This window comes from Rhyacophila brunnea, unplaced genomic scaffold (genome assembly GCF_057557595.1).
Source record: "Rhyacophila brunnea isolate RB1 unplaced genomic scaffold, BYU_Rbru_1.0 scaffold_24, whole genome shotgun sequence".
Taxonomy (NCBI): Eukaryota; Metazoa; Arthropoda; class Insecta; order Trichoptera; family Rhyacophilidae; genus Rhyacophila; species Rhyacophila brunnea.
The window spans coordinates 15,834,075-15,849,792 of NW_028232904.1; the positions used below are offsets into that span (position 1 = coordinate 15,834,075).

At 34.4% G+C, this 15,718-nt stretch overlaps 1 protein-coding gene across 1 annotated transcript in view; it reads left to right on the plus strand.

Annotated features, from left to right (window-relative positions):
* LOC147069113 (diacylglycerol kinase eta) overlaps positions 1-15,718 on the plus strand; it is a 100,598-nt gene that overhangs the window by 59,399 nt on the left and 25,481 nt on the right. The window contains exon 4 of the mRNA XM_085951547.1: positions 3,544-3,739. Within this exon, the coding sequence (XP_085807673.1) occupies positions 3,544-3,739 (196 nt within the window). The remainder of the gene's footprint in view (positions 1-3,543; positions 3,740-15,718) is intronic.

The window sequence follows — 15,718 nt, forward strand, 5'->3', positions numbered from 1 at the left end:
GTTTTCTTATAAGGACAAAATTTAGATCGGATGCCCCCCGGGGCAAGCAAAATAAATACTGTATCTGCAGTATTGTTTATGTAAGTTAGAAATAAACGAGAGATGAAGGAGAAAAATAACACTCTCTCTTGTCCTCGGCTATAAATTTAAATAACAATGCAGGCAATCTCTAAGGATAAATGTGGAAAGGAATAATAGTGGAGTAAAAGTGAATGTGTTTCAGGTTATTTTTGTTGAAGTTTTGGATATTGTTTTAAGTTTTAGAGATAATAAACCTTTTTTAAAAAGTACTTCGGACGATTTTATCGGTTTGTTCACTGTCTTTCTGAATGTGTGTATTTGTCGGATAAGGACATTTATATAACCTACTCAATGACATTATTAATGGACAACGCACTCAGTACAGTAGCTAGCAAGTAAATTCGCGCATAGTGACATTCGCACATGTATAGGTAGACGTCATGTGACAAAATTTTGCAATTTCCATTATGCGATATCACGCATCGGGAATTTATAGCAATATCACCTTTATTGTATTGGCGTTAGAGCAGTGTTTCTAGTGTCAATGTTCATTTGAGCGAGCGATATTGATATTAAAATATGAATTATGCCATTCGGCAGACCCGACAAAAAAGTGAGTGTCATTTTTTTCCAGATGCTTCGTCCATATTAATGTCATTGAACCTACCCCACCCACCCGTTATGTCTATGCAGCCGCGATTTGTGGACGGTCGATTTCCATAATACCATCTGGAAAAAAAATGACACTCACTTTTTTGTCGGGTCTGCCGAATGGCATAATCTGTTTTAACGCCATTACAATAAAGATGATATTGCTATAAATTCCCGATGCTTTTTGTCGGGTCTGAATGGTTCAGTTCGAACGGGTTCGCTCAAATGAACATTTACACTAGAAACACTGTTCTAACTTCATTACAATAAAGGTGATATTGCTATAAATTCCCGATGCGTGATATCGTATAATGGAAATTGCATGACGTCTACCTATTAATACATGTGCGAATGTCGCTATGCGCGAATTAACTTGCTAGCTACTTACTGTATTGAGAAGTCCATTAATAATGTCATTGATAATACCTCGTTTACACGTCAATAAATATATACCTAGCTGACAGTACGTATTATCGCGGCCATAACAATAAAATGCACGTCTAAACACGTATTGTTAGACAAGTTGCAAGATTGCATGCATGAATCAAAAAAGTTTGGAAGATTCTGAGTTGTCATGCGACAGTTGAGATTCTTTCGATTTGCGCCTACGCAGTAAAACGATAGTGGCAAACCAACCGGCAAAAAATGAACTATACCGCGTAAAGAATCAATAATTTGAGGTTAGCCGATTTATACGACTTGTCAAATAATACAATAAAATGACAACATCGCAATTCGCTTACTCTTGAATTGATATTGAGAGACAGTCAGCACTCTTACGTGTAAACAGTTATTGTCACGATAGTTTAAAACACTCACTATTGTCATTGCAAATAAATCCATGCATGTGTACAGGATCTATAACGCTATAAACATGTGTCAGTCTCGAAACTGTTGTAACAATCATGCACCTTAGTGTTTCAAAAATAAAAATAAATAATCTTGACTTGCTCAGCCATCATTTATCTTCAGTGATATGAAGTGTTAACTGTACGCGTGTACTGAAACTCTTCCAAAAGAGTCAGGAGTTGAAAATGATGAATCTAAGGAGAGATCTAAATTATTATTCTGTCCTCCCCTTTAGTCGAACAAGTAAAGAAAAAGCTGCATTTTTAATGGAGCACCAAACTTGTCATATATCTTTGGAGATTGATGAGGTTGAGGTGATAGAAAGTCGTTGTTACTTGGATGTTGAAATGAGAGCTTATTGGTGGATACAAGAATATACTGAATACAATAATAAGGATGACAACGTGAGATTATAATCACGGATAATGATGTACTGGAGAAAATTAAATCTATTAATGAACTGAGAAATTTAATTCGAGTGGTATAACGGATGTACTCTGTCAAGTGAAGAACTCGTGACAATAGTAGTACGTCTCGTGATGGACTCGATGAGTTGAGTAAGGATTCATAGATTGCCTTTTTTATTTTTATTAATGCAGTACGTATATTACAATCGTTATTATCGCAATTCCCAATCAAAACAGACCCTACTGATCTAGTTATGATTGAGGAAACACTGACAATTATTATTGCTCTAATGTTTTGTTTTAACAACAAAATCTACATATTAAAGTGTGTCATTCATTTTATGAGTAGTATGATTGCTACATATTATCATATCCACACCCATTGTCAACGTTTTAGAACAGTCAATTGAAACATGTCCCTCCAAAACTATGGCTGTGATAAAGTTTAAATTACCCCCCCCCCCTAAATATTGTATGTATGTATGTGTCAAATTATAAATTTTTATGGATGTTGAACTTAAAAATTATCTGAAACGTTATTGGAAGTTCATATTACAAGATATCCAACATGGCGACCAAGAAATGGCATTTTACGAAAGATATTGAATCTCGTGGTTCGCGATAGCGTCTGTTTGATTTACTTTTGCCGTTCATGCAGAATTATGGCTGAATGGTTGCCATACCGCATCCATTATGACTAGGGATTCCAATCCCGGGATCCCGAGCTATTTTCGATACCTATGAATCCCGGGATTGATTTTTTTTTATCAATTTTTATGGAAAATAAAATAAATGCAAAAATATAACAGAAAAAATGCTTTTATTAAAAAATGGCTACATTAGAAATAAACTAAGTTTGAATGAAGTTTCATTTATACCCATGTGTAAGGTTGCCGATTCATTTAATTTTTTCGCATAAATTATTAAAAATGAGAAAGATTGGAAAAAACAATGCTTTGCACTTTTACCAAAGTAATTCCACCATGATATCATATGTTTTACGGCAGTTTCATATTTGGCTGACTAATTAGATTTATGAAGCGGAAAGGCCATAAGTACGCCATGATAATTTGTTTTACTATTTTAAATCTCGCTAATCCATTCATTATGTCTTTACTATCAGAAACATCAATCTCATATTAAATTTACAATATTATTTACTCCATTAAACTTGTATTTCCCAGATTAAACGTATACAATATTAACAATAAATATCTTAAATAGTATAAATTATACTAGATTTATTTTTGACCGATTTTATCAATGTTATTTGTAAATATAAAAATTTTATATTAACAATGGAAAAAAATGCCAATCCCGGGACCAGTCCCGGGATCCCGGGATTGTCAAATTGTAATCCCGAAATCCCGGGATCAGAATTTTGGCTCGGGATTGGATTCCCTAATTATGACTGACTTATGGGCAAATTCTGACTCACATGTTTTTAAAGTCAGTCGTACAAGAACGGTTCATATATATCCAGAAACCATTGTCATTTTAATGTTAATTTAATGATGACATTGAATTTGTGTTTTCTTCGTGAACATTATTACTGTATTATTCTCTCTAGAATTGGTTGGTAATTTTACTTAATATTATATTTTTTCTCTGTCAGGTATGCCACATCTCACGCGAGGCCCACATACTGCAATGTATGCAGAGAGGCCCTCCACGGAGTCCCACCACACGGCCTCTCATGCGAGGTGTGCAAGTGTAAAGCGCACAAGAGGTGTGCCGCTCGTGCCACCCCTAACTGCAAGTGGACAACCCTGGCGTCTATAGGGTCTGATATCATCGAGGATGGAGAAGGGGTGAGTAATGATTACCTACGATGTAATGACGTTAAAACAACCGCCATAACTATATGTTACCACAAGTCCTAAGCCTGGTGATCATTTAAGGGATGGTCTAGATATGGGGACTGCGTGTACGTATAAGTACCGCAACATGTGATCCACTATAATACTTCCCATTAGAAGTGCTTCCCTTCTCTACTGGACTGATGCGCGTGCGGAGCCACCAAAATAAACACCTGACCTCCAACTTTCTGCAACACAAACATAGACCCCTCCAAACCAACCGCCCCACACCACACTCAGTCTTAATCGAGCGTACCACAACGCCCTACATCTTATTGTGAAGCAACAGTAGTTTTATGCGCCTGGAACTATCTCAGAAGCACTGACGTCACCACGCACTCAGGTGTGCTTTGACTGATAAATTAACCGAACTAGTTCTGTTTTCCCTTGACTAAGGTTCACTGCCAGCGTTGAACTCGGATATTTATTTGGATTATCTTTATTATGTTTTTCCATGCTTGAAATCTCGCCATTAAGAGATAACAGAAAGATAACAAGATAAGTAAAAACTCAAAAAAAGATGAATGGATATATTGTGGATTCTTATATTTACAAAAGAAAATATTGCAACGGTGCCAAATTATAATCGCCATCCCTAGAGATTAGCTCATCCCTAATTTTTTGGCGGTAATGTTTCAAACTCAAAAGGGTGAGTGATAATCCATCATCGCAATTTGACGGTAGCGAAGGGTGGAGGTAGGCTGTTAAGATCCGCCATAAATAGAGCACATTAAACTTTGTTAGTAATACTTATTTGTTTTTATTGAACGAATACTAAAATTATTTACAGTCGTCGCTGTAGGATTGGTTTGTCGAATAGACCAAATGTCAAATGTTCAGGAGACGTAAAACAAATTTGAGTATCCTATATTTAAATACATGAAGGTATTTAAATTGTTGTTTCTATAGCATATGAATGCTGTTTTCATTACAAAGCAATTTAAAGAAAAGGATGGTTCTGGTCCATTTAGATAAAATCATTCTGCATTCAAAGGTCGATTTCGACATAAACGGATATTCGACAAACCAATCCTATAGCGACGAGATGGTGTTGGATAATTTTTAAAAATCAATTAAACCCTTCCTAAACCAAACCAATAACAAACACTTTGGGCGATACGACAAAAATTTTAACACTTTTTCATTCATACTTATTTGTTTTCGTTGGATTAAGAATACATATTAAAAAATATATTTTTTTTTAATAAAGCCAAACTACAATAGATTAAATATATTATTATATCTACAAAATATCAAAATTTATTTATAATTTAATTGCATAATTTTAGATATTTAGTGTTTTTTGACTAATAAGTATTTATTATGGCTTGGTTTCGCAAGGTTTAGTTGAATTTTAAAACTAATACCAGCACCGTCTGTAAAATTGTAGTCTTATTTCAATGAAATCAAACAGCCTACCTCCACCCTTCGCCACAGATATATGGATATTTTTGATATTGTTATGTATTACGGAAATCCTTCACGTTATATTCGTATAACTGTATATTCAACAGACTGGTATACTCTGGAGTACATCTACAGTGATATTATTATTGTTGAGGTTGGTTATAGCTAAGTGTCGCTCAGTCGTTTTACTTCTCGCCAATTACCGCCATCTAGACGAGAAACATTAAAATAATGGCGATGAAATCTACACAGGATAAAGGGTACTCACACTTTAGGATGCGTCTTGTTTATAATTACATGTTTTATGTGCTTAGAGAACCTAGCGGAAAAATACGAAGCTTGCAATTTGAGATTTTTTTTTTTTGATAATTTACAATTTCAACTGCATTAATTAATAAATATGTAGCTGAAAACATTAAAAAGATTTTTTAATTCAAATTTAACTCAAAAATAGCCGATTAATACAACCAAGATCTGTACAAGTCGGTTTACGGGAAGCCAGGCGGGAACCGCTTATTGTCGATTTTGAAAAAATTTATGAATTCAAGAATGAAAATCTAACTTAACCTAACTTAACAAAAAATCCAGTATATCGGCTATTTTCAAAAATTGTTTGCCGCTGGCTTCCTGTAAACTTTCAATAACCTCAAGATCTGTATCAGTAGACAACTGGAGGCGTTCTTGATTTACTCTATAAATCTGAATTGAGCTTTTTTCGTCGTCTCCGACCTTTAACCTGACCAAATACCGTATTTCTAGATTTCCTCCCAACGGGTTATATGAAGCGCCTAGTTTCAAAAGCCCCTAAAACGATTTTAGGTAGTTTTGAGAAAAATGAGAAAAAAATATATCTATTAAATCTGTGAACTTTATGTATTTTTTTTTTAATTCGTTACATTTAAAAGAGTATTTTGGTTTTCCATTTTAGGGGTATTTGAAAAGCACACCCACCCATTTTAGCGGGTTTTGAAATTTACCCTAATTTTTGATCATACGTATTAACGGTTTTTGGCGTTTTATAAAGTTCAATCTTTGGCGATAATATAGGTAACAAAAATATCCATCTAAATACATATTTAACTCAAAAATTTTCAAAAACCGTTTTAGGGGTTTTTGAAACTAGGCGCTTCATATTGGGGTCATATTATCAAATTAATAGAAAATCCGGCGTAGGCAAACCGTAAATAGTCTGTCTTGACTAGACAGTTCGCATCCATTTTCGCCGCATCATTTTGATTGCATTTTATTATAAACATTTTGAATCTTCTTCCAAATAAACCCTTCTGTGGTTTCCTTATCTAAATCAATAAAGCAAGTCCAGTTTGTCATAAATGCGATTTTTAATACCACAAGAATTTGGTACTCTAGATCCACCAGTGTAAGTTATCTGCTGAGTGAGGGCACAACATGCTAACATTTGACATATCATTCAATATTTTTTTATACCGTGGTGACCTTAGTTCTAAATTTGAACACTGGACGATTTACGGTGGTATAATATATACTCCTCAGAGTCTGTGTGAAAATGTATTAGACGCATTCTTGTTTCTTTAGGAGGTACTGTCATCTCCCTCCATTTACGAAAGTGAGAAGGTGCAGTCACTTTGTTTCTTTGTATGGTTTTTCGTCTGGATTCGGGACTTGGAGCTGGACAAATAATACACCGTGGTGGAAACGACGAGATTTATTTACGTTAATATAATATACTTATGGTTACAATTTATTTTATGCGTACCGCGAGTTAACAATGTTTACTGTCTGGCCGTCTGCCGCGTATTGTCCACCATTTTATGTTCCGCTTTCAACGGAAAGCGCTGTCAAAAACGGCGACAATGGCGACGTTGCAGATATTTTTAAACGGCCGCAATTTACAGCATTGCCGGCTTTATTATTATTTATTTTCGTAATCAACCCTTACTATTTGTAGGTTTGATACCCAGATTAACAGAGACATCCCCAAATGGGGATCATTTGGGAGTGTAACAGTACCTAATGATTTTGCATTTCTAAATTAGTTGCAGTATCGTTATAGATTTTTTTGCCATTACCAACTCCTGGTTATATGACCACCAGAAGTCGGTTCCGGCCTTAAACCCGATAGGGAGACACTTTAGTCAATAGTGGATGTAAGTATATTCTTACATCTTTCGAAAGGTTTAGAAACCGTGCGAAGTTACAAAAACGGCAAAGAAAGAAAAACATTACTAGCACTTACGCTGGGCACATTAGCAGATTTATTACGCTGCATGGTGTAAAAATGTATTGTTCGAAGTAGATTATTGCACAGATGTACTTAATGCGGCTCTGCAATGCGGTAAATAAAAATAGTAATTTATACGATAAGGCCAGAAACAGATTATTATCACGTCACGTGAGCTAATATGCTAACAGCTAGAACCAATAATAAAACTGACAGCTTAAGAAAACATTGTTTTAATTTTATGTCATTAGTAGCTCTCTTCTAATTTCCTTCCTTGCTTTTGATGAATATTTTGACATAATTATACTATCTATTGCCATGTGATGCTTGTGATCTTGTCTATTTTCAAACATAAACGGAACCAAACCACTATAGACTAAAAACTAAGTAAGATGCGTGAGATCTCAGTGAGACGTAAGATACGAGTTGGAAATGTGTAAATTTACAGAAAATAAGAAACAAGTTCTATCACGCGTGAGGACGACCACACCATGGCACATGGTGTGACGTGATACAGGTGAAATGACTTCATTATGCTTCTGTTACTTTTAAATACCAAGTAAAACAATAATGTACACTATCCCCCGTGACAAGTATACATGAGCATGCGTGACTAAATATTTTTTTAAATATCAGGTAGGTAAGTACTAGCACGTAAAATGCATACTGCAGATGTAATACATTCATATAGCGTGACATTATACAACAATTATTAATGCATTTAATTTACATATAATGGATTATCCATTAGCATTGTTTATTTGTTTTTATTTAACGGCCCACATGCTCAGCGTAGGTCAAAATGGAACTTTTATGGAATTTTCAGAGCATAACCCTGGACATTCCTCAAACGTTGTAGATAATCTATTTATATAATTTTGAAGCCTTATTATCCTTTATATTTATTTTAAATATTTGATGACTACATAAAGTATTTTTATTACATAAAATAGTATTCTTTTAAACCTCTCGCTCTAATGTTTTAGAATATAGTCATATTTCAGTACGTCCATGTAAAGTGGTGTTAAGATTTTTTAGATTTATTAATTTTTAAACGCATTAACAAACCCATTTGTAAAATTAATGTTAACATTATATAGTGACACATTTATGATAAAAAATTATATTTTATAATCTTTGTGATCCCAAATTTGACAAGAATTAGGCATTTTATTATTCAAAAACGGGCACGATTAACACATTTAAAGATAATTTCAAAGAACCTTTCACCCGACCGAGGCACACCTGTTACCCCCACGGTGAAGCTATGCGAACTGGAATACGATGATGACGCTGTCCTATTCGACAACTCCATCGAGGGCATTCAAGAGACAATCGACAGGTTGCATAACAACTCCTCTCGCGTTGGTTTGAAAATCAACGCGAAGAAAACCAACGTCTTATGTAATAGCACCTGTCCTGATCCAGATTTTCCTCTGATTAGCGACGGACAAAACATTGAGAGCGTCGACAGCTTCAAGTACCTGGGGGTAGACATCACGGGAGATGGCATTTTGCAGAAAGAGCTCGCTATCCGAATGGGAATGGCTGGAGCAACATTCAACTCGATGCAGAATGTCTGGGACTCACGATTGTACTCAGTCAAAACCAAATGCTGCCTATTCGATGCTTACATTCTCTGATGGTGCTGTTTTATGGTAGGGAATCATGGCACCTTACGAAGGCTCAGAGCAACCGTATACTGAGCTTCGAAAACAGATGTTTGCAACGGATACTGGGTGTAATGAGGAGATAAGAGAACGCACCAAGCAGCCTCTCATCATGCTGAAAGTGAAGAGGCGACGTTGGACCTGGCTCGGCCACGTGCTGCGGATGCCAGAAGAGAACTTCAGCCTGGCTTGCCTGTTCTTCAAGCCGACCGGATTCCGGCGTCCTGGAAGGCCGATAAATACAATCTACAGAGTGTATACGGCGGAACTTCGGGATGCTGGTTTGCCCTGGAACGAAGCAAGAAGACTGGCGAGCGACAGGGATTATTGGAGGCGCCGCGTGATGTCCATATGCTCCAGCTAAGGGGCGGATATGGCAAAAGAAGAGAAGAAAGAATGGTGAAGTAGTAGTGAGATAAGTTACATAGTACCTTATAATTTTGAAATAGCTAGTTAAAAATGTGTACCTACTAGAATAATAAAATTACAATTCTTAAACCACCAAAGTATTCAAGTATTCTGCTCAATTCTCTCCCCGCCAATAAACTTTCAAATCTTTATTTTTTATTTAATTGAGTTGTAATCTTAGGCAGGTTTTGCCTTCGTGTAATTTTATGACTAGTGAAAATTTCAAAAGGTCTCCTCGTATATGACCTTTGCGGTTTATGGACACCATGAATTTTGAACTACGGTAGACGTCAACCAGTTTCATTGAGTTACATTTCGACTGTGCTATACATTTTTAGATCAAAAGATACTGTACTGTAAATGTTTGATTTTTCTTAAAGGCATCTTGGGCAATACCTAAATGTCAATTGACGGTGGTGTGTATGACGAGATAGCTCGCAGAACCAAACTGGCATAGAGTGCATTTGGACGCCTGAATACTATCTTCAAAAGTGACCTCCCAGTGTCTCTTAAGCGTAAAGTGTTCCACCAATATGTACTACAAACACTCAAGTATGTATGTGAAACATGAAGTCTTAATGTAAGAGAAATTCAAAAATTACGAGTAGCACAACGTGGCACGTAAAGATCATAAAATAAACCAGTGGATAAGGAAGCAAACAAGAGTACGCGATATGATAGAGGTCGCTAAGCAGATGAAATGGCAATGGGCTGGACATATCGCTCGGCGAGTGGACGACCGCTGGACAAATTCCGTCATACAGTGGTACTCGAGGGACACTAAAGTCCACTGGGACGCCTTAAAACCTGCTGGATAGACAAGCTCATAAAGTTCGGTGGATGTACTTGGATTTTCACGACCTGTCAAATGGTACTATAAAATGACAACATCGCGCCTCACTTTTGAAGAATGAGATTGGAGAGACAGTCACCACTTTTACGTGTAAACAGTTATTATCGCGATAGTTTAAAATACACACTATTGGTTCAGGTAAATCTATACACGTGTACAGGTGCTCGGCCACCGGTTCAATAAGCAGTAATATCTGTTTCTGATTTCTTTGTCACCACACAAAATTTTTCTTGTTTATTTTTTATTATTAATTTTAAGGCTTGTCATTCATTAACCATTGTTTCTATATCGACTAGTAAATTCAGTTAATGTAAAAGGTTGACATTATATGTACCTATTACAAAATACGTTCCTTTTAAATATATATTATATTCTGAAAATGTCGTACATTAAAATTTTGCAGCGCGTTTCGAAATAAATTAACCCAAAATGTCACCCCCATTATACATCTTTGGTTAATATTACACCAAAGCCATATTTTACATTATCGACTTTGTAAATTACCAAATTTTATTATATTGTACTTGTAGGACTGTTCCCATTACACTTACAGTGTTGGATTCAGCGCTCGGAATGGACAGGAACGCACCGGAGCGCCGTTGTGGTTCGTGGAATTCCAAAATATACCGTTCCGGCTCGTGGATTCATTTAAAATTGCGTTGCGGTTCGTTAGATTGAGATAATTATATATGAACGTATCTTTTAAAGTTTTTCTCAAAATTAAAAATTAACGAAGTTATGTTATGCCGGGCGTGCAAGGGTTAAAAATAAAAATTATGACATCCCTAAATTTCTTTCAACCTTCTTATTTTGTGTCGATATGTCCATGCCTAAATGCATTGTCTAAATAACAAGAAACAACCAGCTGCAAGCGTAAATTACTTTATTACCCAAAAAAATGTGCCTTGCTGACACTATTTGAAAACTCTTAAAAAATAAAGTATACATTGTTTAATAATTTCTAAAGGATGAAACATTTCAAATCTCAATACAATCTTGCCTTTGACTTACGCATTGTTAATTTACTTACCTACTAATTTATTATATTATTTTATTCGGAGTGACAAAAATTATTACTTCGCCATTTATTTTCGGGTGAATGAATTGTGTTTTCGATGGTTAAATTAGTACAAAAAAGTTTGATAATTTGACTCGTGCAATCCGCTATAATATTCCTATTAGTTGCCTTTTAAAATATTTTGTATTATTTAAGATATAAATACGTTTCTAAACAAAATTGTTTATATTATTAGTTTGGTGTTTTTTTGCTACATTCTAGTAAGTTTTGTGTTTTAATTTTAACTGTGTGTTTAACTTGATTTTTTAATAAAAAATTGTTCTAAAAGTTGGTCAAAAATGTCATCAGGCGAAACGTGTTAACCGAAACTATTGAAAAATATTTTGTCGCAGGTAACGTAACGCTGGCCACATACCTACACAATTTGATCATTTAAAAAATGATATTGAGTGGTTATTTATAAAAATAATGAAGGTATAATAAAGTAGTAGGTAATTCGTGTAAATCTGCTAAAACCACATTACATTACATTAGGAATTCACTCCAATAACCATTTAAGTGGCAACAGATGGTATTCATCTCAACAATTAACTTTTGTTAAAAAAAGCTTATGACGTGTCGTAAACCCCTCTTTTTACGATGTTTACATTTGTTTTGTAATTTACATTATTGTTGAATTGCGACTATAGTACAATAAATCTTGTGATATAACTACTACATTCATTCATTTATTTGCCATAGGTCATGATGAGTATACTTTTTTGTAAGTGAATTTTGTTGCTTCTGGTAAGTTTTGTGTTTTAATTTTAACTTTGTGTTGAACATATTTTTTAATAACAATTTTTTCTCTTAAAAGTTAGTTAAAATTCTCAGCAGGCGATACGAATACCTTTATATCGTCGGTGTATTGTAAAAATGGCGAATTAACCAAAATACTATTACAGGAGGAGAATTTTTAACCTTTGACATTTATTTATTAATTACCTGTGGATGAATACTTTCCTTATAATAGGCTTTATAATATAATATTTTAAAAAGTCTATTATGTTAAATTCGCTTTTTCTTCGTAACACTAAGTGGATAATCACCCTTACAATTATCGTTTTTAATAAGTACTTTCCTGTGGGATACAAATTCGCCTTTTTTACATAATTATATTATTACATATACTATTGTCGCTGGTATCCAAACTGATTTAAGATAATTCTGGCCACACGCACAATTTGATAATTTTGTGGATATTTATAAAAATAATGAAGGCTTAATTACGTAGTAGGTACTTCGTGTAAATCTGCTAAAACATTAGGAATTCTTTCCGGTGGACAATACAGTGGCAACATCTGTTCTGTGATTCAATAATTATTATCATCTCAACAACTTGACTTGTGTTAAAAAAATATTTATGATAAGTCGTAAACCCCAATTTTCACAATGAATAATGAATGATTTTTTCTACAAAAATGTGTTTGGGCCATTGATGGTTTGGGCAGAAAATATTGAATAGCCTTCTGCAGAGTTTATTTATTTGGGACGTTCCTATTGTATTACAATTATTATTACATGCATTGTAGCTTGTGACTTTAAAAATAATAGAAATAATACATAGGTAGTGTGGAGAGAACTTTTACTTAATTTTTGTTTGTAAATTTGTTTAAAAAAAATATAGGAATATCCTTTAATAAAAATGTACGACTATCATAATATCTGTATTGTATGTAGGTACCTATTATCATTTCCATGGCAATAATAATGTGAGTAGGGAAGGACAAACAACATAGATTGAATCGTTTAGAATAAGTAGGTACTAACAAATTAGGTACCTATGTGTCCAGTGCGGACATCTAATTATCTTAGGTGGTGTTAGTCATAGATTATTAAATAAATACGGTGGTAGATGTATATTACAATAATTGTAACCAAAGCATTACCATTGTAACATAACATGCATACAATACAATATTAGTCCTTATAATGTTGAATATAGTAGGTACTAATTAATGACAATTTTATATTATTCTATAAGAATCGCGCTTAGCAACCTGAGTTTCACCTTCCGTCATGTTTTATCTTATATAAATGAAAATGACACACCATTGGTAATTTAATTACAAATAATGCTATGTTTACGTTGTTTGGATGACTTGAAACTTTTATTAGATGTAGGTACGGCCTTATGCCCCTTATAGTGGAGAAGGTTCAAAATAAATCTTTGAGAATCCTTTAAAGCTGTGTGGATAGTGGATACTATCCATGGTTTTATCCGATTGATTTCTCAAGACGTATGCTTACATACTGCATTCTGAAAGTTAAAAAGAGAGCTAGGTATTTAGGCTACGTACTTTTTCCAACTTATATCTACCCAGTACAAATGAGAACTCTGCCATTATTGGTACTTAGTATTGATTTTATTATAAGTATATTATTTTATAACTTTCTTGATAATCTAAGTTGTTTGTTCTGCCAAGGTGCAATAATTGCTAATGATAATTGGGCAGGAAATAACTATGTTCAACCAAATCGCTTCGGATAATCGTATATTCCACCTGCGTGAGAACGAGTTTATGTGAACGCTATTTTATAAATTCTTGGTATAGGTAGGCACTTACTGTTTTTTCTAATACTATTTCTTTATTTTTTAAACACTATTTTAATACTATTTCTTGATGTTTGATATTCTGTGCTCGTATTTAAATGGAATTTGTAAAATTTTCTATAAGTACGTAAATATTTTTTTAATTTGAATCTATAAGGTACTTATGTGGATATGTTGTTTGTTATGACTAATTAATTACAAACTTATCTATCCCAAATGAGACAGTAAGTTATAATCAGTGACGAGTGGTGGTAGAGGTATCATGCACTGGTTATAGTGGTAGATAAAGTAAAAATAAAGAATAATACAATTTTTGACGGTATACTTTGTTAAAACAAGATTATTTCGCCTGCGGCGCTGACAATCCTTACCAACTTGCCCAATATAGATCCACGTAAGAAGTTTAAAGTTTATTGTTGCATTTTTATATCAAAAGTACGTACGTACGTAAAGAAAGGATTAGCATAAGTACTTAGTTTCGGAAAATTATACAGCGTTCCTGTTCGTGAAATTTTCCATTTCGAGCACTGGTTGGATTCCATGGTAGGCCAAAATGACGAATACTTACGTTATAAAAGAAATAAACTTTAAAAATCGGTTCTCTAAAATAGTCTCCAAAGAGTTCAGCAGTTCTTTAGCCCCATGGCTAGAAAGGAAAACGATAATTTGAACAGACTCGTAGTTAACGGAGATATCAAGGCTCGACGCGGAAGATGCCGTTCACTTAGATGACGGTGTAACCCCTGGCCCCTACATCCTGAAGCGGACCTCCAGGCCAGGATATTTGGGAGAGCACCATACCTATCGCTAAGATTAAGATACTGATAAGGACAGATTCTAAGTGGGAATTATCATTTAAGTATATGAACCATCATATCACATCAAATTGCAACGCACAACCACATATTTAAAATGTTTAATAGTCTTCAAGTACAGTAGCGCCACAGGCGACTTTTTTTACTATTAGAGTAAATCTGTGTGTTAATCTCACTTAGCTGGTCTACCCACCACGCCGGGCTCCTCCTCGAACTTCACTTTTGTGGTATATTTATAATGGTTCCATGAATAAACAGAACATGATCAAACAGAGCTTGAAGAAACAGAAGGGTGACAAAACAGAACACCGATAAACAGAACTACGACATTTCAAGAAAAATATAACATTTAGTATTAAAATTATCGTATGTATAAATTTTAATAACACAGGTTTTCAATACGCCGTAAAAAAAACAAATTTCGTCCTAATCAATCTAATATGTATGTTCAACAGGCTTGGGTGACTAGATACAACGAAATAATGAGTTTAATCACCGCCATCTTTAGATTAATAAATTCTGAGCATAACTTTTTGCACAAGCAACGAGTGGTCCACTTTTCAGCTGTCAAAATCAGATCCCAGATTGCTTGACATATTGATTCGCCCTTTCTCGTTTCAAATTGAATTATGAATAATTCTCAAATCAAATATATTAACTATCAGTGTTATTTATAAATAATATACATGAAACCGGTGATAATATCGATTTCCAAAAAATGTGTAGCATTGATCTATGCATTACATTTGTGGAAAGTGTATTAATGCTTGTGAATTATTTATCATTTAACTCATCTATCCAAATCAAACCATTCCCGACCACTAAATCCAATGAACTCCAAGGTCTCCAAGATACGTTAAAACAATCTGAAAGAATACTCCAACAAGTGAACACGACAGTCGCGTCAGTATGAGCACTCTATAGACAATTACAGACAATGACAGGTCATCCATAGATAACGCGAGAG